The following is a 27,760-nucleotide window of genomic DNA, read 5'->3' as shown; positions in this document are numbered from 1 at the left end:
AAAAAAAAAAAAAAAAAAGAAAGAAAGAAAGAAAGAAAAGAAAGAAAAAGGAGTTAAAAAAAAATCAATAACAACGCTTAAACTAAAATGACTGCAGAGTCTGTTAGAAATGTTAATTTCCCCTAAACATCCTAAAGCTCTTAAAAATGGCCTGCCTGGACGGTTGCGGTGGCTCACCCCAGTAATCCCAGCACTTTGAGAGGCTGAGGCGGGCCGACCACGAGGTCAGGAGATCGAGACCATCCTGGCTAACACGGTTAAAACCCGTCTCTACTAAAAATACAAATAATAATAATAATTAGCCGGGGATGGTGGCACGCGCCCGTAGTCATAGTTACTTGGGAAGCTGAGGCAGGAGAATCGCTTGAACCCGGGAGGCGGAGGTTGCAGTGCCGAGATTGCGCCATTGCACTCCAGCCTGGGCGACACAGCGAGACTCCAAAAGAAAAAAACAAAAATATAAATAAGCCCACTTTTTCTCGTTTGCAATTAGGTAACGTTTTATGAAACGTGGCCCTTCTGTAATAGAAAGTGGAATGGGCGTAGAATACCGAGAAGAAGTAGAGTTACCAAATTTGATTACTTGGTAATTCATTAAGAATTGTCAGATTTGATAAGTAGAAAGGGGAGGGACCTTTCGAAAGAGAACCAGAGTCAGAATCCGCACAGGTCAGAAAGAAAAGAAGCAATCACTGGTAGGGGAAACCTGGCTCCTCTGCGCAAGAATGCCCACCTTACCAAGTCTTTTCTCTCCGAATATTCCGATCCTTACAACTGGGTCAAATTTTAAATTGCTGCCTTCTGCCTAGAATTGCCTGGTGTTTGGAGCACGTTTCTGTCTTCACCTTGACTAATGAGGAATAAATGAATGAACTAGGGATTGGGTTACTGCATGGCGAACCCAACATACTCTTCTTTCCACCACCTGAAGTATTGCGCCCCCGCCCCCCTCTCACCACAGCAGTGACTGGAAGAGGTTAGGAGTTTAGAAGAATCACACCACTGGATACCTTTGGACTGGAAGACGTTTCTGAACTTTTAGAATCCTGAGTGACTGTGAAATTCAGATTCTGCTGTAAGAGAGCCCTGAGGGTGCCCTCTGTGGTTGGCTCCAGAAGACCCTACGCTGAGTGCCTTTTGAAAGACTACTAGGTGGAGGCACGCAGAGGGCTGGGGATTTTCAAAATGGTGGAAGGGTGCCCGAGGGCAGATGGAACAAAACACCCCTAGATAAGTCACAGGAGTCCTTAGGTGGCTCTGGATTCTTTGAAGACTTCTGTTCTTAATGTTCATCCATAAAAGGAGTGAAAGGAAAGATGCTGGAAGCAGTAAGGAGAGGTGCTGATTTTCAGACCTACATATCCTGTTTTGCTTTGTGGAATGAACATCATTCACCTATATTGGATCCTCAGTGCTCCACCGTTCTTTGAATAACAGGGTCTTTGTGACCATGGAAATTGTTTCCTATTGTGTAAATCCAGGTCTGGTTATAGAGCTGCATCTGCCAGTGGAGCAGAACACACTAAACTTCATTCTTAGACAACATACATGCATACTTGCTTAAGGTATAAGTATAAGGCATAAGTATAAGGGATTCAATCCCACCTCTATCTACCTTTCATTAAAAAGGAAGGAAAGGAGGGAAGCAAGGAGGGAGGGAATAAAAGAAAAAAAAACAGAGAAAGAAAAAGGGAAGAAATGAAGGAGGAAGAAAGACAGGAAGAAAGAAAACGGGAGGTAGGGCAGAATGGAGAGTGAAGAAGATATTCTGGTTGATTCATTTGCCTAAATGCATCTGAGAAAATATTTTTGTTTCAAAATGCCCAAAATAATTGTAATTATTACTCAACTTTGCTTAGTATTAAACAGGCAATTTTGTGGGAGAAGTGTATTCAAGCAACAAAAACAAAATCAATTTGCAATAGCAAAGGAAATCTTAAGTACCAAAGGAAAGAAAGAAAGAAACTTGAAGAAATACATGTTTATTAAAGCTAGGGATAGGCATGAGTTTGTTTGTAATTGTTCACCAACCTCAAACATGCAGTGGAGTGGCAAACTCTTTCAATGAAGATGTTTGAGACTGGATGAAAACTGTAGTAATTTGTATGATGCTGGCTTAGAAGCTCAGGAAGGAATTTGTGACTCCCCAAAAACGATTCCAGCTCTGGATTCTAACCAAGACAATAATGATATATACAAAGATTTATTTGCAGATTCCTAAAGTGACTGTGAAAAGATATTCCTTCCTGGCATGTGGAACATGGAACTAGAAGGAAGAACAGGAGCACTAAGTGCTCAGGAGCAATCTTTCCAGCTTCTCGGGTGCCAGGCCAGCAGGGTATCTACTGTGCTCTTGCCAGATATTTTGAGTGGCTGACTCTGGACTGGCCTCTGACTGAGGCTAGAATGTACACCACGGGTTTCCTGTTGGAGGTGGCCCCAGGCAATAGTCACCGAGTCTCCAGAGTGCTGTGGCCAGTTGATTCAATTACGCCACCCACTGGAAAATGTGTGGCCAATCACTCTCTGGGAAAGAAGCAAAACAGAGAAAGAGGAATTAACTTTTCTAAAAAGCCCAGTCTTTGGGTCAAGCAGGAGGACACTTATTAATTGCTCAAGACTATTAATTGGATGGGGAGGTGTCTGACAGAAATGAACACTACACATGCACACATCACACACACACACACACACACACACACACACACACACACACACACACCAAATACACCACACACCTGCCTCAAATAGTTTCTTTAGAAAAGGGGCGCGCTGAGCAACCCCAGAGCAGATGGAAGGGAGCGCTGACCAGTATGTGCATATGGCATAGATGATTTCCCCAACTTTTCTTTCATGGAGAAACGGCTTTTTTATTTTTTTTAAGTTGGGATGAGGTGGGAGGGAAGCAGTTGGCCAAATGAAGTTTCCCTGTGGTTCAGATGCTGGTGTGGGAAGCCAAAACATAGGGTTAAGAGTGACGCTTTCTAAGGGAGTCAAGGGCCCTGGCAAAGGAATTCTCTAAACTAAAAGGGAGGCATTTTATCCTCCCTGCTTCATTTTCCTTAGGTACAAATGAAAGTTTTTTTTTTTTTTTTCTCATTCATCATGATCTTTAGTTTCCCCTCAAGTCCACAGGAGTTCAAGAAACATGTAAGTGAAACCCTGGACACTCTTTGTGTGGATACCTAAAAGTCACTCAGGAAGGTGGACCTTGAAAGTCGGTTTAGGGGATGGAATGGGATGACTGCCAGTTAGTTGGTGATGTCCTGATGTTCACAGGGGCAAGGCTACTGGAGGTCATTCCGTGGAGTGTACTCAGCTCAAGGCCAGAACTCATTAACAAAAGTATCATAAAGCTACGTCTTCTGTGTATGGTGGTGGGAGTTGGGGGGTACTATCTATGGCTCTTCCTCCAGACAGGGATAAATATATGTGGACCAAACATGTTTGGCAAGCAGGCAGAGCAGGCGACCACATCTTCCTGAGCCTCCTCGTTGTTCCCCGGGTATAGGGTTTTGTGTCTGCTGCCTGGACCTAAACCGGGAAGAGAAGGTACCTTCACCTTCAATGAAGATGTATCTGACAGTAGGGGGATGTGGAAGGAGATTGTAACTTGTCTGAAAAGGGCTATCCTTTTCCATTTGACTGTGACTAACTGGGAAGCCAATATCATTCACCAGGAAAAGTGCACCTGGGCATTCCCCAAGGCAACCTGCAAGCCGTACATATTCTTCCGGTGGGGAGTGCTCTGTACTTTCTCAGGGGCAGGGGTGTCTGGGTGTAGGTCGTGGGGACAGTCCCCCCTTTCCAGAGATTATTAGATTATTGATTTCCTCTGTGGGTAAGCTATGGAGGCCCCACTCAGACCTGGTAAACAAAGACTCCATTGCAAACAGTTTTGGAATTCAACCCCTAGAGCCAACAGCACTCATTTTACCCCTTTTACTTAAATATCAAGTTGGATATTCTTCCTTTTCATCATCATTGGGTTCTCAGTCTCCTGACCTCATTAGACCAAAATATGGAATTTCAAGGAGGGGCGGGGGGGGCACTGGCACACCTTGAAATAGGGAGCCAGTGTCCCCTGCTGACCCCATGTGGGGCTGAAGCATCGTGTATCTCCATTTCAGACAACGCATTTCAATTCTTGTCGTGTGCCTTTGTCCATTTGTATAAAGCAAAGAGCGCTGAGTGACAGCCCCAGTTAGCCTGCATGAGCAGATCCTAATAAACCCTCCCAAACCCCAACCTAAAAAAAAAAAAAAAAAAAAAAAAAAAAAAAAAAAAAAAAAAAAAAAAAAAAAAAAAAAAAAAAAAAAAAAAAAAGCCACATGCCTGTTTGCCCGCGGCTTATTATTAAGACACCTTCTCAGCTTAAACACTTAAAAGCAAACCAAATGAAATGGCAATTAAGGCTGAATTACCCCTTCTATCTCTGAGATGAGTCTGTGGGGCCAGCCACTCTCTCCTATAATATAGACACTGAGGAGCAAAGCCTCAGTATTTTGGGTTCGTAGCCACCACCACCCCCTCCAGGCACTAGACAACTTGGTGGGGGAACCTAAATTTTGAACGAAGGAAAGCTCAAAAACTGTTTGAAAGTCAAGAAATCCACTGAAGAGATAGAGATAGGTGTGCACTGCTTCCTTCCTGCCCTCTATTTTATAAAATATAACTTCCAAGTATTTAAGGGTTATTTTGGGGTAATGGTGTTCAAGAACCTAATGCTACTACTAAACCGTCTACACCCTACCACCAGTAGCACTGTTTCCAAAAAGGAAGAAGAAAAACACAAAAAATGGGAAATGTGGGTTGGGTTGGGGAGTGAAAGACAACATTTTACCTAAATGTAGAATCTTGTCTTACATCTTTATTCCCTCGCATTTTTCCTAAATACATTGCCAGTTACACAATTTCTTGATGATGGAAACTTGGGACTGTCCATCACCATTATTTATTTTTAAAGCTGCTGAAAACTGTAAGTCACTGCTTGATTTTGCCTTTCAAAAAGGGGGAAAGAACCCAAATTCAATGTAAATATAGAAAGAGCAGCATTGTTTCCACTTGGGCAAAGGCAGACACCCCAATCTGGACAAAATTGATTCGGGTGGTTGTTGGAAAAAGCAGCTTTCAGCATCCAGGGAGTGGAACCAATAGGAATGAACACTTACTCATATAAAAGGAAGCTTTAATTAATATATATTTCTATCTCTAATATACACATATTGGAACTAGATCTCTAGCCTCGCAATAAATGTGTGCAAATACTCTCCACAGAGATGAGTCCCCATCTCAGCCGGTATAGAAAAGCATGATAAAGGTTGGAAAAAATGGATAAAAATGTTGAAAGAACCTCCAGTTCCTTATTAGGCGAAGATACAATATTTATTCCTTGTCTCCTGGGATAAATCTCTTCTGCCTATTGTCCTCCCAGTTCTCAGTGCTGATGCTTAATTTTCAAAACTTCTATATTACCAAGGGACCTACGACATCAGCCAAAGAAATACTCAGCAAGTACAAAATCTGTTCCAGGGAGCTGCTTTTGTGCAGAGGGAAAATTTTGTTCCTACAGGTTTTTAAGTGGGTACGAGGCAAGGAGCTATCTGATCCAGGCAAAACCATTACAATTTAGATATCTATCTATAGAACTTTTTTTTTCCTTTAAAAATTGGAAAATACAAGAACTTTGGATTTTTTTCCCGATTCTTTTTTTGGAGGGGGAAATTGCATCGTAAGCTTTCCGAGAGACCCAACATGTCAACTACCTTTCCGGGACTAGTCCACGATGCCGAGGTATTATTACTTTTTTTTTTTTTTTTTTTTTTTTTTTTTTTTTTTTTTTTTTTGTGCGCGTGTGTGTGGTGGCTGCGGCGGTGGCGGCGGCGGTGGCAGCTTCCCCTTTCTCTAATCTATATTGGACCGTTACGTTTAATTATAATCTGTCTTTCGGGGGAAGTTAAGGAAGGAAAGGGGAGAAAGTTCGTTATGACATCTGTCGCCAGGGAGGGCAACTCTCTGCTACGTTAAGAAACATTTGCCATAATGAGCGGGAAAACATAATCCTAATAATAAAGGAGGGGGAGGGTGAGGAGAAACAGATAGAGACGGAAAAAAGATTCTCAGAAAAGCAAAGAAGAGGGACTGATGGGGGAGCAGTAGGTGGACAAGGGGGATGGGGGGAAAACGCGCCCTTTTTGGAATGGGCTTATTCAAGGAAAGGGAAGCAGAAAAGGGGGAGTCGGATTCCCTCCCTCAAACGACTTAAGGAAGTGAGCAATTGAACGATTTGCACAGGCTGGATTTTTTTAAATGTATGGACAATGATTGTGAGCAGCCCCGGCCGAACATCTCGGCATAGACAGGCACAGAATTTCGATGCTGGGATCTAGTTGGAGTGGCCAGGCGGCGCGGGCCAGCGCTCTTTTCGTGTGGACTCGTTCCTCTGCTCCCCGCGGCCCCGGAGTCAGTTGCTAACCTGGATCCCAACGCCAAGCTCCCTGCACAAGTTGGACAGGGGCAGTGTGTGTGTGTGTGTGTGTGTGTGTGTGCGTGTGTATGTGCGTGTGTGGTGTCACCCGCACCTATATAGGGTGGGGGATTTTTTTCCGCTCTCTCGACTGTGAGGACGAGGCCGCCCACCCCCAGTTCGCCTGTTTTCAAAGGCCGTCTCTGGCGAAGACGCTGAGACCCTGCTTCTGCTCGGCCCGAGTCTTGTGCGCTCGCTTTCCTTAGAGTGCCAGAGAAAGCTCCTGGTTCTGGGAGAGCGGCGCCTTGGTTGCAAAATGACAAACCTCAAGTTTTTCTGCTCTCCCTTTTCCCCCTCTTCCTTCCAGATACGTCACGACGGATCAAACAGCTACCGTTTGATGCAGCTTGGCTGTCTGGAGTCCGTAGCCAATTCCACTGTCGCCTATTCCTCCTCCTCTCCTTTAACTTACTCCACCACCGGCACCGAGTTTGCGTCCCCCTACTTCTCCACTAACCACCAGTACACCCCGCTCCACCACCAGTCCTTCCATTACGAGTTTCAGCACAGCCACCCGGCCGTCACCCCCGACGCCTACTCTCTGAACTCGCTCCACCACTCGCAACAGTACTACCAGCAGATCCACCACGGGGAGCCCACCGACTTTATTAACCTGCACAATGCGCGGGCGCTCAAGTCGTCCTGCCTGGACGAGCAGAGGCGGGAGCTGGGCTGCCTCGATGCCTACCGCCGCCACGACCTGTCCCTCATGAGCCATGGCTCTCAGTATGGAATGCACCCAGATCAAAGACTCCTGCCAGGGCCCAGCCTGGGGCTGGCCGCCGCGGGAGCAGACGACTTGCAGGTAAATAAGCATGCAGCGAATTTGTCTGCTCCCTCCCCTCTTCGCCCTCCCCCTCCCGCCCCGTTAATGCTCCGACTGTAAAGCATCTCTCTCTCTCTCTCTCTCTCTCTCTCTCTCTCTCTCTCTCTCTCTCTTTCACACACACACGCGCACACACACACACCCCACTTATGGAAAGTTATCAAAACAATTAGAGGAGGAGTGTGCCCCTTCTGTTTCTCTCATTGGATCCAGGCATTTCACCTGGACGCACGGGAGTCCGGCCGGCTGCGGCACTCTACCTTCGGTGGGTCCTCACAGAAGTCTTTTGTGAATCAACATTTCCGACCCTGAGGGGATGAGGTGGGGGAGACCGAGGAGTCTGGGGTTGGGCCAACTGGACTCTGAGTAAGACCCGTAAGTGATAACCAATCGTACCCTCAATCCCCGCACTTCACAGGCTCTGCCGAGGCTCACCAGGTGTTTGTCTCAGAGTGAGGTTGTGGAGATCTTATTACAAATAGGAGTCTGGCTTGTTCTAAGGAAATTGCTGGGACCCTAAGCTTGAGAAAGTTTCAGCAAATACACTAGATTGCTGTGGAAAGTAACGAATTGCAAATGAAAGTCTCAAAAATCTACCCCAAGAGCTGCACAGTGCATTTTGCCACGGGGTAGTGTTGAGTTTAATTCTGTCTGCCTGATGTGTACACAAAACCGCAGCCCAGTTACATGATTTACAACTTTAGTTTTGCTCTTCAGGCCATTGCATTTAAAACGCAACCCCTTAAAAAAAAACGAAAATGAGGAAATAAAGGTAACGAGAGAGGGAGAAAAAGGAAGGGAGGAAGGAGAAAAGGAAGGAAGGAAGAAAAGGAGGAAAAGAAGAAAAAAGGAAAGAAGGCAGGTATTCAGACACTGTGGAAGTCATCACTCAATCAGATAACCTCTCTTCTACTTTATTTCTTAACACATGTTTGCACATTTTTGCCAACGATAGAATATGTAATTATGCAATTACGTTGTCAGAGGCGTATTTTAAATAAATGAGCCCACAAATACTCAGAAAAGAATTCAAAGACCTATATTTTTAGCTCCTTTTAGCTGAAAGTGAAGTTCTACCTGTGAGTTCCCACTTTTTCAGTCTGCACAAAGCTGGCCACCTTCTTTACACTCTCCAGGACAAATAGGGAAATATTATAACAACACAAGTTGGAGACGTAAGAGATCCCTTGTTGCGCACAGAAAATCTTTTCCCCTCATTTACCTTTTAGTAGGGGATTATTTTTAAATTAAAGTGAAAGCCCTTACGGTTCCAACAAAGAGCCATAGCAGTAAGATCGGCGCACAAGAAAAAAGATTTAGCTCCATAAACCTTGACTTTCTACATTTATATTCACAAAATAATTTTATACGCTCAGGGCATTTTTACATTTTTCACAAGGATCCCTTTATGCCTCAAGAGGGAAAAAAATCTGCCATTCAATGCTTAGCTCAACTAAAACCTATTTACTCCTTTTAATAGCCGCGTCTGCTGCTGATTTTTTTGTATCTGTACAAATTTTTTTTCTGTGCTAGGCACAAAGCCGGGCATTTTTCAAAAGAGGGGATTAGAACATTTGCAAGCACCAGACAAAGAGCGAATCCCGTGCAAAAGGACACCGTAGTGTATCCAATTTTCGACTTAGTGCCATTCAACTGGTCATTTATGCAATGTCATCTGACCAAACAACATGTTTTACTTATGAGGGGAAAAAGTTTGTTAAGTGAAGAAACCAAGATTCGTTTCTTCTAAGAAAATAAGCATTGTAACCGTGCGCCAGAGAGTGGGAGGGAAAGTGGTTCACTCTCTTGGAGAGCTTTGAGACCATTTATCATATACATTTCAGATATTTTGAAACCTTTTCTTCAGCCTGTCTCTTTTTCCACATACAAATGTCCCCTTTCTCTTTTATTACGCAAACTGAAGCAATATTACTCATACTAAGGGACACATGCCAAGATTCTAGAAGACATAGAGTACTGTGTATGATATATGATAATACCTTTACATAGATATATCCACGTATGTATATATCATATTATACATCCATATTTATCTATCTATCTAATCTAAAAATGCTATGTAGCAAGTTTTTAAATCTGGCAAGTTATTTTCTTCCACTGTTCTTGCACCAAGTTGGCAGAATGAAAAAGAAAGTCATAGCTACTTTTAGAACAAGAAATGGGGAGGGAGTGTGTGGGAGAAACCAGTCTCTCTCCTTTTATTTCTTCCTTTTTAAAACATTCATCAGCATATGCCTCATTTCAAATGCAACAAATGTAAATATACTTTTCCCTGCACAGAATTTTAAGTGAAAGTCCAATGGTTTGGAGGGCGGTCTAAGTCTGCCTAACAGATGCAAACAGTCTTGTGGCTTCAGTTCCATCTTTGAGTCTCCTAAAAAGATTTGCTATGGCCAACAAAGGAAACTGTCACACCTTTTCCCATCACCGCTTTAATTTATGCTCAGTCTCCAAGTTTTTTTTTTATATTGATTTGATAATCACTTTAAGGCAGAACATTTAAAATAAGAAAGAGCTCGTGAGTAGGTTGAAAAGGGGGGTCTTACAGGCCTGCCTCAATATGGTGAAAATGGGGAGGCGAAAGGGAGCCAGGGTTGTAAAGGTTGTTTTGTAAAGTGGGTTTTTATTATGCACCGACTCTCTCCGCATTTACTTAACTCTTCACGGGCTGTTGGGTAGGTTAACACCCTTCAAGGCCTCTTTCATGTCCAATACCTCGTTTGTTTGTAAAGGAAAATGAGCCTTTAGCACATTTCGATTTGGAGGAAAAAAAAGACAGACAGGGAGAAATTTTTATTTTTCTTAACCAAAAATCAGCCAACCCTTTCCATCTTTCCAGCTCCAGGGATTCCTCAATCCATTAGGACCTTGAAGATCTACAGTGAGTGAATCTGAAGGTTTTTCCTTCATAAGGCCCATTTGGGTAGCACTATAGGATGTTCCTACATTTGGGGTAAAACAGAACCTCCATAAGACATCCTGAATCCTGCATATGAAATAGCTCCTCTGTGTCCCCAAGAAACCCACAGTCCCAGACTTGACACTCAAGGTGTAATTTGCCCTACTCAGAAAGTGCTGAGTGTACACTGTTTGTATGTTTGTTGTGTGCCTTGATGGGGACTCAAAGGGCTTCTCATTCTCTTGTGCCAAGATGAAAGACTCCCAGGCACTTTGAAGTGTAATATTGTATGGTGATGTAAAATGCATACCTTAAGATTTATACAACTTTCAGATTTTGGGGGTTTTTTTTTTGCAATTTTTTAAAAATGTGTTTCAGCTCAATGGTTGCTTTTAAATGTCTACTGAGACAGAGTTTAGGAATGGGCTAGTCTAAAAGACTTTACCTACATGGTCATACATATCAGTATCCATTTGAGTAATTTTATTTCTGTTTCTTTTATTAAGGGCTCTGTGGATGCCCAGTGTGGGCTTGTTCTCAATGGCCAAGGTGGAGTGATAAGAAGAGGTAAGTAACAACATGTTAATCCTAGACATTCTTCTCTTATTTGTTACTTTGTTTAGAAGATCTGGTGGTGCTCAGATTCCTTTTCTGATGATTAAGAAAACAATTACTCTTAGTCAATTATTCTAATCCAACACTGGCATATCCACATTAAAAAGTCTTCTTTCTTCCATTAAGACTTGAACCCAGGCTGTGGCCAGAAGGCTTGTGATAGGAGATATTTGTTGATCCTCACAGAACAGTGACAGAATCAAAGTCAGAGGCAGAAGGAAAGAAAAAAGAGAAAGAAAGAAAAGCTTCTCACACTCCCTTCCCCCAACACTAATACCACATCCTCAAGCAGAATTTCTGGTCTTTTTAGCCCTAAATGTGCCAGCCACAGCCTGAGTGTTTGAGGTGATGGTGTTAGCTTGAGGCTTTGAGGGATTCTGTGAAAGGCTAGATCAGTGAGGCTTTAGGGGAGGCTAATGAAACACCAATATTGTAGCTGGCCTTATTTTTCTAAGTGTCCAGAACATTTCTTTCTTTAAGGGAGAGTGTGAGGAGGAGGTGGTGTTAACTGTACTGGATAAAGCTTTCTTGTTCCCATCTGTTGAGGAAAACATCTGAATCCAGAGTTACCCATGGAATTGGAAGGTGGGGGAAGGCAAGAGGAGAGAAGAGAGCTGTTGCTTTCAGCTTGGGCTGCATCTCAGATGTTCCGTTTTGACAAAAGGTTTTGAACTATGACATTCTCAGGGCCTTAAGGCAGTGCAGATTTTGCTAGCTTCCCCTGCTTAACTGTACCCAAAGCCTCTGAAGTTTATTTTCCTCGCAAGCTGAGTAACCCGAGCAGCACACAAGGAAAAGAGGGACCAGCTGTTATCCCAACTTCATACGAATTAATAAGATATGGCCTATTCACCAAGACTAATTCCTGCTCCAGGGCCACAGTTGTCTGCAGTAACAGAACACTAAAAACTAAGTCACTTCTGATGGAACCAAATAAGTGTCCTTCAATCCCTCTCCACCCCTTTCAAAGCTTCTTGAAAGATTTGCTTTTCTGGGTAGAGAAATGTGCTGGTAGAAATAAGTTGAGTCTTTCAGGATTAAACTGAAGATTTTATATTCCAATGTCCAATGTAAATTCCATTTAAACTAGTGGGTAAAGAAAACTAACGGTTCTTTCCTTTTGGAACTTGGTTATTGTTCTAGTGGATGCTGGTAGTTTACATTAAATTTAAAAGAGCTGCTCAACTCTTGTTTCACCCAATGGAGATTAAAATACACACACACACATGCGCGCGCGCGCGCACACACACACACACACACACACGCACACACACACACTAGCGGTATAGTTCCACAAAGATCTTTTAAATGAGAAATATTAAGTTTGCCAGCCACCCTGGTACTCAGGCACATTGAAATGGAACAAAATAGGCCCAAGACTAATGAATACTGAATATACTCTGTTGGAGGAGGAAAAAAAAAAAAAAACCTGAAAAAAAAAAAAAAAAAAAAAAAAAAAAAAAAAAAAAAAAAAAAAAAAAAAAAAAAAAAAAAAAAAAAAAAAAAAAAAAAAAATAAAAACCGAAAAGGAGACCAGGTGAGATGTGCTGATTGGGGTCTGTTGGGACGGGTAAAATTAAAGGTGAGAAAAGAGCACTCAGGGAGCATAGAGACGTCGGTGGTGCTGAAGGACAGCGCCACTAATTAGGGACGGGAGCCCGCTTCTCCCACAGCCGGCCTCCTGCTACTGCAGCTTCGCATTCAGTTCTAGACTCCTATCAAGATCAACTTCTCAAATGCCTGGAAACTGCATCTGAGCAGAAAATACCGGACAGAGGATGGAATTACCTGAGGGTGAGGACGGGAGCTGGAGAGGAAGCCTCTTTGGAATCAATTAAATTTCCAGAGAGATTTAGGGGAGACTCTCTAACCCCCTCACCCAATTCCCAAGAATGGTCAAAGCTCTTAGGTATCTCCAAGATGTTAGGTACTTTATCGGAGCCACAGAAATTGTCTTCCTTACGTTATGCTTTATTATTCTTGTAAATATCAGTCCCTATTAGTTTCACCTAAAAACTGTTGTTGAATCTCTACTTGAAACCAAATATTGATGTCATATGAGAACAGTAAAGCTCCAAAGAGACAGGGCATGTAACCTGGGGTTTATATCTGTCTTGTTTGATTAAACCCTGCTTCGTAGGAATTCAGATTTTAGCTACTGAGTTTATTCCATTTCCACCTGTCTTAGAGAAAGGCCAGTTAACCTAGCTGAGCCTTGGAAAGGAGAGTGTGTGTCTGTAAGTGTCTGCTTTACATGAAACAATCAATGTTCGTGACAATTTAAAAGTGGATAGCAAGGAAGTGTACTCCCAAAAGAGAGTGTATATTTTGCTGCAGCCTGCCCAGACCCTCATCTCAGAACTCCCTTTTACAAAACCCTAAAGAAGTTTATTTTCTCAATTGTCATGGTAGTATACAGGGTCCCTAATATCAACAGCTCTGACTAGTGTTCATCAAAAATCAGGAAGACATTAACTCAAGTGCTCTGCTATACTGCCATACCTCATATGACCCGACATCGTCTAACAGCTTAGATAAGAATATTTCTTTTCCAGTTTATGCTTTACAGATGACTCAACACATGAGACATGATTTCTTGAAAAGCACAGCTTTTCACCATTTTCTCTCTTTTGCTAAGTTCCCGGATCAATTTACATTTCTAGTGATTTCCAGAATGTACTATGGGAGGTTCCACTTTCAAAGACCCCAAATGGTGTTCTTGAAGAAATATAGGTGTCTATGTGCTTTACATGAGCTAATCAGGGATATTGTCCTGGTTTGCAGTGGCGTGGAGGGCTTGGGCGTGCTCACTCGTTCTTTACATTTGGTGACTTCAACTTGTAAAGAACAAAAAATAGTGTTGCGCTGACTCACTTTGTTAAGTGGCAATTACATTATTTTAGTCTGTAATGAAGGCGTGATAGCCAAAGAAGCCGTGGAAGAGGGGACAGCAGCGAGGTAATTACCACCTAGATAAAATATTTGCCACCGCCTCGGAGGCGCAGCTCCCTGCGCGCTCACTCTCGGTTAATGGCGTGCGCGATTTTGCCCGCAGCTCCGCCACTCCAACCATCAGAACCAATAATCTTTACTTTACCCTGTGCTCGCGTATCGATAGCTTCTTTCGCCTCGGGCATAGGCTTTGATATGTTAATATTACTGAGTAGCAAATTCTGCAGAGATCATATTAATGTTGTACGTACAGAGTGGAGCTTTGCCTTCGTTGAATATTCAGATACCGGGTTTCAAAAGGCATCTCTTGAAGAAATGAGGCTTCTATTTACAGGAGTCGTCTGTGTTTTTAATCATTAAAAAAAGAAAGAAAAATCCACTCTTTTCTTCCTCCTGCATCTTCTGAGGCTCCCTTATGGCCCCCTCCCTTTTGTCAGGCACGGGTCCCTTTCATTTCGTGCTCTGGGTATTTAATAATAAGTGAACAGTGTTGATGACGATGGTGATGATGAAGCTCATAATGAATGAATCCATATTGGAATCGCAGGGTGGGGGTTCAGCTGGGTAGTGGGCTGTGGACCTCAGAAAAGGGCTAGATGAGAAGACCTAGCTTTTCCTTACGTGGGTGGAAAGTGACATTTTGGCCCTGGTCTCTTTTGTGAAATCGGGATGGCAACTAAAAAAAAGGGGCGGGGGGCGGGAGAGGAAAAAAAAATGAAAAAAGTGAAGAGGGGAAGCGCCCTTGTTTCGCTTTGTGATCATTCTGCCTTGCAGCCCCAGGCTAATTTCAGAAGCTTAAATACTGCCGTAGCCTCTGGGCCACGCGAAGAGGGAGCGGACCCGGCCACTGGCAGGCAGGAGCGCTTTCCCGATTGCCCGTGGCTACACAAAATACAAACTACTTTGAATCAAAACATTTTTGGGGAATTAATATGATCTGAACTCTGCACGTTTTAAGAGAGTTGGAGTTTGTCAGATCGCTTAGAGGTGACTGGCACGCCAAGGCGAAGGCATTTATGCTGCCGTACAAATATTGTCAGATCTGATTTAATTTCTTTAAAAAAAAAAAAAATGCTTCCTTGAAATGGAGCCTTAGCTTCAATTGCCCAGTCTGCCAATAACACTGTAGAAGGACCTGACCGCTTTTCCCTTTATCCGGCCTCAAGGCCAGCAGCAGGCTGCTTGGCAGGAGGATGCTCTTTCCACTGCTTCTCTGGGTTTCAAGAAGGCCCAGAGCCTTGGAATCCGGGTTGGAGTAAGTCGTTGGCTCTTTCAGCAGCTCCTGAAGGCGTACAATTGGAGGAGGGTGGGAAGCCTTGCTCTTCCTTTGTCAGTAGTCTTGGGACTCCAGATGGACTACCTGGAATCTCTGCTCTAACTAACCAAAACGCATCTCTACGGTTCATCCGTTGTGGGTAAGATAGAGCCAGAGATACACCTCAAGCCTCGCCTGCCTCCATAGTCCCCATTGCAGATTCTGCTGGTTTGAAATTCAATCTCCTTTATATAAAATCTAAAACTCTTGTACCAAAGCATCCAGAGGCATGCTTTGTTGGAAATCTTTTTTGGGGGTTGGGGGTTGTAGAGGGGAAGAGGTGGCTCTCCCAACAGCCTACAGCCTTTTCTCTAATTTCTTCAACTGCTTTGAAAAATCAACAAAAGCCAAAACACTTTCTGCATTGGGGAATCGGGATTAATCCCTCCCCCACATGCATACACCCCAATACACACCATTACACATCCACCACCACATTAAACCAGCCAGTCTCTTCACGCAGACCTCTCTTTCTTTTGTTCTGCCAGAATCTACAAAAGGAGAAACTCATTCGGCCCTAGTAATCCAGCTACGTACCTGTAATGCTGTACCCTTCCCCCAAACACCACAATTCGCTGCTGACACATTATCAAAGGCCTACTTGATTGCAATTAAGTCCGCATCCTTTGCTGTTTGATTACAATTAATATCTACTGCCATGGGGGTGGGGTAACATGGGAGAGGAGGTTTAGGAAGGGTGAGAGGCTAGAGGGGAAGCAGCCGAGAATAATTCTACCCACCCAACTCACACGCGCACCTCGCAGAAATGCAACCGCAGAACAAACAGGGACAGGAAATTCTTGTAATCGCTTACACATTTTTAATGTGTCAGAAAAAACGAGCGATCACTGGAGATGAAGAAGGGGAGAAGAAAAATCCCTGCCGTTTGTATTTCTTTCATTTGAATTGTAAACATCTGTTTGGCTGTAAGGCGAACAGAACATTTATTTTGCTCTCAAGATTTGGTCTAATTATGTCAACACCGACGCTGCGAAGAGTGGGGCGGCGCTGTAGCTTTGGAGACGATGCGCGCACCGGCCCAGCGCCCGGAAGCCCGCTAGGAAGTATTGATCGCACCTGGAGAGCGCGCTGGGCCTCTCGCCACAGCCGGGTGCGTTCTGAGAAGGGGGGAGGCGCGGAAGCCGCGCGTGTGGCTCAGGGGCAGGTTTAGAGGCTCCAGGGAGCCGCGGCTCCTTAGAGACAGCCGCCGCTGTTTCCTCTGCCCTAACAGCCTGGGATGAGAAGAGAAAAAGCTCACCCAGGCGCTGGGGCTTGGCTTTCCCATCCAATTGCAGCACAGAAGGTGGCGGGGCGGGAAGGGGGGTGGGCCGGTGGTGTCTTGTCCTACTCCCCAGCTCGCACTGTGCGAGGTAGTAGTTGTTTTAAAAAAATAGCAGGGCTGGGTGGCCTGTAATCAGGTTGCTGAGCGCGCGTGAATCCATATCCCTTTGCACCTCTTTACAAGCTGGGGAGGTAAGCAGAGCAGGTGTGAGCACCTTCGTTGTTCAGGTGGACAGAACGGACTGAAACCCAGAGTCATTCTCCCAAAGTTGCATGGGTCGCTAGTTGGCCAAGTTCTCACTTGTAGCCCAGTACTCTTTCCACAACCGCACACTCTGTCTGCAGACACTGGCCCAGATGTCCCCAGCTATGCAGAGGTAGAGCCGCCCCATGCTTCTTCAAGCCGAGTAAGATCTAACAAGATATGCCAGCTGGAGGATCTGCATTCATGTATTTTGTGCCAAGTTTTGTCACACCTGAGACAGAAGTCTCTGGCTGACTTCTTCCTGTAGCTATGGAAATTATTCCTTTTATGAAAGCCGTGTCCTAGGCAAGGGACCTTGATTAGATAGTTTCTGATTTCTTACCAGTGTTACCATAGCTACCCATCAAAATTTGCAGCATCACTGAAAATAGAAAGCCCTATATCTCCAAATTCCAAATATAAAAATAGTGAACTTTATGAAAGTATTGTTTCTGTGCACTGTATATGGAAAAGAGATAAACTCTGGAGAAGTTCTGCATGAATGCACTGGCAGTAGTATCAAAGACATTCCTAACTGAGATGCTGAATCTAGAATGATTATCACATAATTTCAATAAAAGCTGACATGCCACACAAGCACCATGAGGAAGTTCAACTAGTAACACTGGAGATGACTACTGTAAATGGCTTGGTGTGGGCTAATGTTTCGTTACATTCTTCTTTGAGATTTCATCATTACCATCCATAGCCTGGATTCCCTTAAAGAAGTCTCACTCCCTCAGTACCTTCAATCTAAAGGCAAAACCCTGGTGATATTGACCTATTACTTTTTTCCACTTCCCTCAAGAATAAATCACTGAGAAGAAAGATATTATGTTCCCCATGTTGCTGTAAACTCTACAAGTTGCCAAATCTTTAGCCAGGACTAGAGAGTTCCCCAAGGCTGCAGCAATGCCAACTATCAAAGCAACAGAAATTCCCTTTAAAGATGCTGTGACATAAAAAATAAAAGACTCTAGAGTTGATGGCTAATCCTGAATACAAAATAAATCCTTCAGGCAATTTATGTGTGCATACAGAATACTCTTAATATGCAGCTTGTGTAACTTACCTAATAAATGCCTACTTGAGCATAAACCAGAAGCCCAACCTAGATGTAGGAGAGGGAGACTCTGGGCCCAGGGAATTTGCATGTGGGTAGGTAGCAGACTCAGTGGCTTCCCTGGGAGCAGCTGGCTTTCAGCACATGGGGTTCGCTTTGCCAAAGTTTTCCAGTTGGGGAGAGTCTGATCCAACAACTTCTTTTAAAAAGTGATAATCATCTACATCTCCCTAAATTAGGTTTTTAATCCACTGAAGATTTGTAAAGATAGGAAAGTCTAAAATTGTGTTATTCCCTACCTTTAGTATCCAGGAAAATAATTCATACATGCTCTCCAATGCTCTGTTCTCTCACTCACCATAAACTTGAAGCTAAATGGCAACTGGGTGAGATTTCCTGTCCTCATTTGTGTACTGACAAGTGTGCCAGAGAGGAGAGTTTGTGTGAGAATATAAATTTGCTTATGATTCATAGTGACTATGAGTAGAGGCCCATTTTTAGAAGAGTGCTATGCGAATTTTGCATACAGACATTGATTTCTGTTTGTTCAGTATATTTGCTTTAGACCTATCTAATTCCTGAAATAATCAGGATCATGATTATCACAGTATGACTCTAAAACACAGATTCATTAATACCTACCTTGCTTTCCTGTTCATCTCAAATTTTAAGAAATCATTTAAGAATTTATTTTTGAAATGTATTTTGCATCTGTAAGTACAGAGTGAAACCATTAAAAAAATGTGAAATGGTAGTCTCAGGTCCCCCAGAAATCTGGGGGAATGTTTTTATTATTGTTATTGGATTTGGGCTTTAAACTTACAAGAATATGAAGAGGGGAAGTATAGGAGAATTTGTGTGTAGCTCCTAAAGCAGGTGTTTACATGGTTTGCCATTGTATTGGCTACAAGTTTGATGGCAAGAAATGGATTTTAGTTTGACAATTGAGATTATGAACTCTCCGATTTCTAAGTGAGAACAGGTTTTCAGGCACTGGCATGGAGGTTTTGGCAGAGTGCACAGGACCCAAATTATAGCCTGAAGATGATTGGCTATCCTGATGTTCCCACGGTTTACTCTCCTGGTTTTTGTTTGTTCTTGTTTGGAGAAGGAGTTTCAAGCATTCAGCTTTGGAATGCTGAGGGAGAAATATCCTGGTCTCCAGCACTTTCAGGGGAAACATGGGTGTTCGAAAGACAGTCAGGAAGAATGCCAAAAGGTACAGGGGTAGAAACATTTTAAGAGTGGGGCAAGATTAGCCTTTTCTGTTTCCTCAGGTTTGGGATCCTTTTGCCTTTTTAAATGTCCTACCAGGGTCGTTTGCAACCCACCCCAGAAAACATAACAGAATCTGAATGCCAGAGTTTCTACCACCAATGTAGCATTCTATATGTGCTAGTTAGTAAAGGAGGGTAGGAGATGTCTGGGAGGAAAGTGGTAAGTCCTAGTTCAGTGCTTCTCAAACTTTAATGAGCACGTGAATCATCTAGGGATCTCGTTAAAATGCAGATTCTGACTCAGAAAGTTTGGAGTTGGGCCTGAGATTTTGCACTTCTAACAAGTTAAAAAGTCAAAATATTTTGGACAACACTCTTCTGCCCATTTTTCTTCTCCTGCCTACTTTTTTAAACCTCTTTTTTTCTCATAGAACTTGACCCTTTTCTGGAGATGGGTCATAAGATTTCCCTTAGCTGAAGAAATAAAATGCATGATCAACAAAGCCAACTTTGAATTTGCCTCTGACCCTTAAAAATTCTGCCTTCAGATCGCTCAATGCATGAGGCAGTTTTGAATCCCGGAACCAGATAATCAGCAGGGTGGACATTGGCTCCAAACTCTTACAGTGGGGGAGGAGTTGGAAAGTGGGAAACTCTTCTCAGACACGATCACCTTTGGATCCTCAAGTCTGCTTCAGTAATTGTTGACTGCCTGAGGTTACAGAATATAGACTGTTCCTGGAGGAGACTAAGCTCAAGGGTCTTTCTGGAGCTTGGAGACAGAAAACTTCTGTTCCAGGAACTCCAGCATGGCAATATTGCCTTAGTGATTTTGCTACTGACAATTTGTTTTGTTCCCTAATAGTAATGATGACAATGACAATTACAAGAATATTATTATCAGGAAACATTTAGTAAGTATTACTCTTACTATGTTCTAGGTCTTGTGCTATGTTTGCCTTTGTGGGCTGATATTGAGGGCTGGCATATAATAGAGGTATTATCAACTGTATGGGTTGGAAATTTCTGGCAATGAGTAACTGGTTTTCAGCAGTGCCTGGGATTGAGTGACTGTGGTGCCTTTACTTGGCACATGGATGAGAAAAAGATGGCAGTTTTCAAACACTTTAGAAAGGACAATAATTGTGAATAAAACATTTTCATCCATTGTATACATTGTGCATCTGTGTGTGTTCACAAACACACAACCCTGTATAAGTAATACCTAGACTTTGTGGGGTTAACTATTGGAATTCAGGTTTTTAATTAATTGAAGTGTTTCTTAGTGTGGATGCTGCCAAAATTAACACTGGCGAATCAATCTACACTCTACAGGATGCCAATGTTTCCTAAAATTGCAATTGCAACACTCACAGACATTTTCTCAAACATTGGAAAGACGCTCCCCTGAGTAGTATTTGAAAGAACATTTAGAACAACTCTCTGAAATGATCTGGGTTATATATAAGTACAATTGGTAGCATATATTCCCAAATCCAGAATAGTCTCTTGATGTTTACGGCCTCTCATGCAGTTAGCTTCTTTCACTGTCACTAATATGTTATATACTTTTTCCTTCCAAGGTGGTACCTGTGTGGTCAACCCTACAGACTTATTTTGCTCTGTTCCTGGCCGTTTGTCCCTTCTCAGTTCTACTTCCAAATACAAGGTGACCATTGCTGAGGTAAAGAGGCGCCTCTCACCACCTGAGTGCCTCAATGCTTCACTCTTGGGAGGCATTTTGAGAAGGTAAGACAAAGCTGTTTTCTGGCACAAAATGTCTGTTTACTAACACCATACCCTCTATGCTTAGTCCTGATTTCTTCCATCTGATATTGTATTCCCCGTGTGGGTCAAGTCATCTCATAATTTTCATCAGAGTGTGAAATTTCAAAACCTAGTTTTTGTTTATTTTTATACAGAGCAAAATCAAAGAATGGGGGCCGCTGCCTGAGAGAGAAATTGGATAGGCTTGGCTTAAACTTGCCAGCAGGAAGACGGAAAGCAGCTAATGTCACTCTCCTCACTTCTTTGGTCGAAGGTATGGCTTTTCAGTTTGGCAAAATAATGCTGGAAGGTTGGCAATTCTTTGAAACTCAGGTTTCTTAGATTATGCTGTTTTATTTTTGTCCGTACCATTAAGCAAGTCAGTTAACAGTTAAGGTAAATTTCCTAAATTATCTTGACAATGATGATTAAATTAGACTTAAAATAAGATTTAGATAATTCATAAAATAATAATTTGCTAATCTTGGTAGTATTAGAAAAGCAGACAATGGAAGGTGTGGATACTTCTCCAAATATCCTCTAAATAACAGCAACATGAAATTGGCAAGGCTCTTGTCATTTGTATTACTGTTTATTTTAGAGTTAAGTAAATCCAACTTAACTCATTATAATTCAGTACAACATGACCTATAGGAGAAACACCCTTTTATGAAGAGTTCACAGATGTCGAGGCATGATACTGAGACTGAAGGCATATTGTATTAATCCTAGCAGACCTCTCTTAAGACATGCTGAAGTTTCACGGCTGTATGGGTGGAAAAGCTCAACTCAGTCAGAGAGAGGTTTAAATTAACCAGTAGAACAGAAAGAGAAGTGGAAATAAATATATTCCCAGAAGTTGTTTTCTTTTTTCCCAACTTACTTTTTCTCTTTTTTTCTCTTATTAAGGTCTAAACTTTACGTATTCTTATTCAGTCTTCTTTTAAGGAGAAGTATTATTGAAAGCTTTTTTTTAACATTGTAGGGGAACTTTTGAATGGCAAAGGAAAGTTCTTCCATCACACAGAATGCTATTGTTTTAAATATAAAAGGCAGGGGCCTTTTGCCAAGCCTCACCTTGAAGGCACCTGTGATACTTCTTGCAATCGTTATTTGTCTATAGGTTACTGAAAGGAAGTAGTGAGTGAAAGACAAAACCAAACATCTATAATTTTTTCAGATTGTCAATATGTAGCATTTACTGTACAACATTGAGAAGTAGTGTGTTCTTGACATTTGTCTTGGCAGAATTGCTTTGGTGATTTTGCTCTTGATAGCCATCTTTGCTGTGTTTCCTGATAGTAGTCATGATAATAACAACCACAACAGTAATATTATTGACAACTGACATTTACTGTGTTACTATTACCATGTTCTAGATCTTGGGCTGTGTTTGCCTGTGTGTGCTCGTACTAAAGGCTGGCATATGGTAGATGGTTTTAACCTATCAATCACCGACATTGGGGAAGAATAAAGCAGAAAAAAAATGATTAACGGGTTATTTCCAAAGGGAGACAGATTGCTGCTCATTTTAAGTAAAAATGCTGGTAAAGTTATAGTTTTAGTTGTTTAAGATTATAACAAAATACTCCTCCAGTTATTCTGGTATACAATGATGTTTAAATATCATTGATTTAAATGTTCCTTGGACTCCTTTTCACTACCCAGGATGATTCTTTATGAATTCTCATAAAATTTCTAACTGGTGTGAAAATTAAAGATCCCAGTAAAAACTTTCCTCCACGCTCTCTGTCAGTCCTGAAAAAGACACAGCATATGCTGGTCAGTACAAATGAAGAGCCACACAAAGTATGATCACAATTCTTGTTGATTTTGATGGTAGGCAAGAGTACTGGAATATTCTGTATGGAAATCATCAACCTGTACTAGCAGCAAGGGTGCAAGTAAAATATGCAGACTCCTAGGATGATCTCTGGAGTCTTGTCATCCTACTCTTTCAGCATGCCCCTTCTATCACAAAAGTGCCTAACTTGTGTTCTATTGCTGTGGCCTCTGCTCACAGGTAGCTATCAGCCTTGGCTAATAAAACAAGATTTTATTCTTCTGAGGAGCATCTTATCTTAACTGTGTGCTTTTGAAATCCCCAATATCATCATGATGTAGAGAAATAAATTTTTTACTAATGAATTCCAGGTACATTGATGAAACTATAAAAAAAGAGATTGAGTGTCAAAGGGACCTTTTGCTCCCTTCACTCCCAAGGTAGTAAGACCCTCAAACCTTCAAGCCCACTTTCATACACACACATACACACACACACACACACACACACACACAATTTTTAAAGTTTTATTACTATGTGAAATATTTTTTGACATTTTTATTTTATGCCATATTTTGTATTCTGTTTTAATGTTCACTGTAAACCCACTAAATTTATTTCACAACTCACTGTCAAGGCATGAATCATGACCTACAGTTTCAAAAATTGCAAGTTACGTTGGGATATGAGAGGAACCTAATCTTTGACGAACAAGGATATTATATCTAAACTGAAATAGGCTTCATTATAACCCCGAGCTGACAAGAAGAGTGACTTCATTGTTGATGAATCCTTTATATTTTTATCCCCGCATTTCAGTTGGGTTGGTGGTAATAGCTGATGACTGCTTTCCAGCCAGCAAGATGCGATGTTCTAAACTAGGTCATGGCCCCTGAAACCCTGCAGACAATATTAGGTGTATAAGGAATAACAGTGACTCAACTCTAATTCATTAAACCTCCTATGACATTGAAATCGTTGAGGTTTATCAGCAATTCTGGCAACTTGATCCAACATGGGTCTAATGTTAGTTCCATTTGTACAATTTTACTTCTGTATGAATTTCACCATGCTTACTATTTCATGTTTATAAGTTCTGGAATTGACCGTGTCTTTGAGTAATGTTTTTCCCCCTCAATCAAATATTTTTGCAAGAGCCAGAAACTTTTTAGACACTTTTCAAAAATTCTAAAACTAGATTTTTAGTATCTAAAATAGTCCATTGGCTTTCTTATATGACCTTTCTATGGTCTTGTGTGAAAGAATACTACTATTTTTTCCATCATTTTAAAACTGAAATCTCTCATTTATCTTCTAGATTTTCTACATTAACTTATATGTGCATATTACTTGCCAATAATTAGTAACTTAGTTTTTCTTAACTATCTCTTAAAACCATTGATTGAAATTGTTACAGAGTAGTTTAGTCATAACCAGAAGAGTAGTTTCTCAAACATCCTGATGACCCAATACATTAGTGGGGTTTAATCATATCCTCCCATTTTGGTACAACACTGAGCACAGGAGAAAAAAACATCTAATTGATTTTATTTCTCATAGAACAGACTTATAAATAAATCTCATGAAGGTTAAACTTCTACAACTTTGCAGAGCTTGACTCTGCCTCTTTCTGGGGAAGATTTAAATACAGTCTTGCCATTGCTATTTTTATAGAACACCAATGAAAGAATAGTGTGTGGGAACCCTGGCAGGCTTTCCACACAGAGATGATGTAATCTTTGTAAAGATCCAGTCAATGAACAATAAGGTGCCTTATAATGGGGATTCAGATTAGCAAATGAATATTTGTTTTTCAAAAACAACACTTGTTACTGACATAACAGGTTTTATTATGATATCCCCAGGTTTCCATGCTTACCTTTTGTTTTGACTTTTAAAAAATTATTTTAATATCATTTTTTCTATATTCCTTTTAAATGAAGTCACTCTATGAATAGCTCCTCGCATTGTTTTTAAATTCACATATCGGAGTCATTATTTTTAGAGATCATTTTAATGATATATAAAACACGATTATTTGATGCAAATTTATATTATATTCCAATAATTCACAACTCTTCTGTTACAAACATTATTGTATCTACTAACTAATGGGATGAAGAACTGGAGACTGACTGAATGTTTTTCCACCTGATAAAGTTGTTTGAAAAGTAAACATTTTAATAAGGCAGATATTTAGAGTGGAGATTTTGGAAGGTATACCCATAACATAGATACATTTAATTTTGAATGAGACAGAAATATTTGAATTGAGTCCCACAAAAGCAATATCACATTTAACTTCTTTTTTAACCATATGTCTTCATCCTAGTGGTTTAAATCTATAGGTAATAATTAGGTATAACTCCTTGTACCCTGCTTTATTACAAACCTCTTCTTTTCATTTTCCTTTGTGAATTACATTGTTTTTATCCATTCTAGTATCTATAATATCAGAAAGATGTCAGTCTCTGACAAATACAGTGGCTTAGATTTGCTTAACTGATCTTCTTGAAGAGACATTGGAATAATTTTGCACTCAAAGAGTAGAAATAATTCTCTTCTAGAGTGGAAATTATTCTCTCTAGAAAACATTCTAGGGAGAAAGAAAAAAAAAAGAAAACATTGAAGGAATTTGACCAATATTACAATGCCAGTTTTAACAACCTTGTTATATGTTTATTACTTTTGAATCAACAACTTCTGTGGATGCCTCCTCCATATTTTACTTCAGAAGAATATTTTCAGAGCTGGTCATTATTCAAATAAATACAAGAAGTCAATCATCTTGTTATTCCTGCCTATCACTCCCTTCTTACCTATGATTTTTCAAGATGGCTGACCTTGCAGAGTATTGCTAGAAGGAAATTCTGCCTGCCTGAGTGGGTTGCTTTCTTGGGACAGTTTTGCTACATTTGCAAAAGCTCGTGTAACATTCTTAGGCAACATTCAGGATTCTGAAAGTACAGCCTATTTAAGCTCTTAAATATAAATACCTTCAGCTGAAATTTGTTATGATAGGAGATTAAATTCTCTCTCTCTCTCTCTCTCTCTCTCTCTGTGTGTGTGTGTGTGTGTGTGTGTGTGTGTGTGTGTGTGTGTGTGTGTATTTAAACAGTATAGGACAATGGAGAATATAAATATATACAGCTAGTGCTCAACTTAGGACCATGATTGGTTCCAACAGACCGGTCATAACACAATTTGGTCGTAAGTTGAGTAGGCTATATGTACAGTACTGTGAAATGGTGTTATAAAAATCTTTAAGTCATATTTTATCATAATTTTCTTTCATTATTGTTATATATCATAATTTTCTTTGTTCATTTAATGCCATTTGTATCATCTCTACACCATTGTATTTCTTATTTTTACATTCGTCAGGTTTAAGTAAAACACTGCATTACCAGTACAACTGGTTTAATATTTGCAAAACATACAAAATTACAAAATACAGGTGCATACAAACATACAAAATACGGGTGTAAAAAATACCATAGGAAATATTTTCCAATTGCAAAACATCAAAATATATAAACATGTACGAAACATTTTATTGGCCGCTGGTGCTTTGCTGCGGATGGTTGATGTCCTCATCTGAGGCAGCAGTTGGGGTTACCGGAGTTGGTTTTTTCATAAACATGGTGAGCTTTGTCTGAATTGCATGTTTCTTTTTTTCTTCATAAATTTCACAGTACGGATGAAACACATTGTGTGCCATCCGTTCAATCCTTGCAAATCGTTCGATGTTTGGGTCCATTGCTTCGAAATGTATAAGAATTTTATTGGGAGGGGTTTGATGAAAAATATCCAAGACACAAAACACAAATTGCTGTACCGAGTCTGGGATAACAGTTGAAATGGTGCACGCGGAGATGGTAGTGCTGCCAGAAGCTGGTCCACACTGTCGTACGCCCAGCTGGGCAACGTTTGCGCTGCCAGACGCGGAGCAGTCGTGGCTAGCGATTGTGGTCATAAAGTCGAATGGTCATAAGTTGCATAGGTCATAAGTCGATCAATACCTGTATCAGCAGAAGAAACGGAACCACTTCCAAATATTATGTATGGTCTCCATCACTCTTTCTCAGCTTAAATCCTTAGTAACTGTTGCTCTTGTCTTTCATTTCAAAATATGTACTCTCAGACCCTGTCCTAGACATCCTAACTCATGTAAGTTAGTTGTTTTGTGCCACTTGCAAAATCTATTAACCCTTTACCTGGTATTTCTCCCAACACCTCTTACCCTCAGAATAATGTCATTTTTCAAGTATGGTCTGACTTTGGACTGGTTACTGAGCTTTATTTTCCTAATTAATAAGTAAAGACCATAATAGCTAGAATGATGAGGATACTGTCAGCTGTTATAATAGTTCCCCAAATTTCTGTTACTTAACATAATAGAAGCTAATTTTTCACTCATCACAGTCTGATGTGAATGTTCATTATCAGGGGCCTTTCTTATTGTCAGTGTCTCTTTCAAAGACCCAGGGACCCAGAGTTCTTCCGTCCATAGTTTACTCTGCCTAAGTCTTAGAGTCCTATTCATTTAGCTCACAGATGAGGAAAGGCATAATGGTCAAAGTATACTGCTTCTTCTCCACTTTAGCAAGGAAATGATCCAGTTACTACTATTCACATTCTATAAGAATTAGTCACATGGCCATACCTTATTGTGAGGATGTCAGTGGGATATGCTAGAAAATGTAACTTCTAGCTGAGCAGAGTCTTCTCAGAAACAACTCTATAGTCTGTAAAGAAAAGATGAAAACTTTATGGTCTAACATCCATATCTACCACAACATCTGCCCTGTGTTTCTTGTAGAATTAACTGCATTCACATAGATTAAGCATTTGCACAATAGACCCCGCATAAAGCCACTTTATAAAAATTAGTATCTGTCTCCTAGTTTCCTTCTTCCTAAAAGATAGTGCTGCTTAATAGTAAAATTTACTCAAAATCATAAAACTTTAGCCCTGTAAGAAAATGAAGAGCGAGTAGTCTAGGCACTGCAGCATAGTAGATAACAGTGTGGTTTCTGGAGTCAAATAAACGTGTGTGAACTCACTTCTACGCTGGCTATAAGGGAAGACACATAACCTGTCTTAGCATAAGCCTCCTTATTTATAAGATAGTATTAAAAAACAATGCCTTCTCATAAGATTGTGGTAAGGATTAAATTAGAATGTTTGCAAAGCAGTTACCACAGTGCCCAGCATAAAGCCATTGCTCAATACATTTCAGTTGTCATTA

General features: G+C 41.1%; 1 protein-coding gene across 1 annotated transcript in view; it reads left to right on the top strand.

The window, feature by feature from the left end:
* Positions 1 to 5,231: 5,231 nt before the first annotated feature.
* Positions 5,232 to 27,760, top strand: part of TFAP2D (transcription factor AP-2 delta) — a 59,718-nt gene continuing 37,189 nt past the window's right edge. The window contains exons 1-5 of the mRNA XM_017498655.2: positions 5,232 to 5,793; positions 6,834 to 7,331; positions 10,779 to 10,839; positions 20,543 to 20,708; positions 20,882 to 21,000. Coding sequence (XP_017354144.1) covers positions 5,755 to 5,793; positions 6,834 to 7,331; positions 10,779 to 10,839; positions 20,543 to 20,708; positions 20,882 to 21,000 — 883 coding nt within the window. The 5' untranslated portion in view covers positions 5,232 to 5,754. The remainder of the gene's footprint in view (positions 5,794 to 6,833; positions 7,332 to 10,778; positions 10,840 to 20,542; positions 20,709 to 20,881; positions 21,001 to 27,760) is intronic.

Source organism: Cebus imitator, unplaced genomic scaffold, assembly GCF_001604975.1.
Source record: "Cebus imitator isolate Cc_AM_T3 unplaced genomic scaffold, Cebus_imitator-1.0 Scaffold248, whole genome shotgun sequence".
In the NCBI taxonomy this organism is placed as follows: domain Eukaryota; kingdom Metazoa; phylum Chordata; class Mammalia; order Primates; family Cebidae; genus Cebus; species Cebus imitator.
Note: the sequence above shows the minus strand (reverse complement) of the source record. Positions and strands in the feature narration are given on the sequence as shown.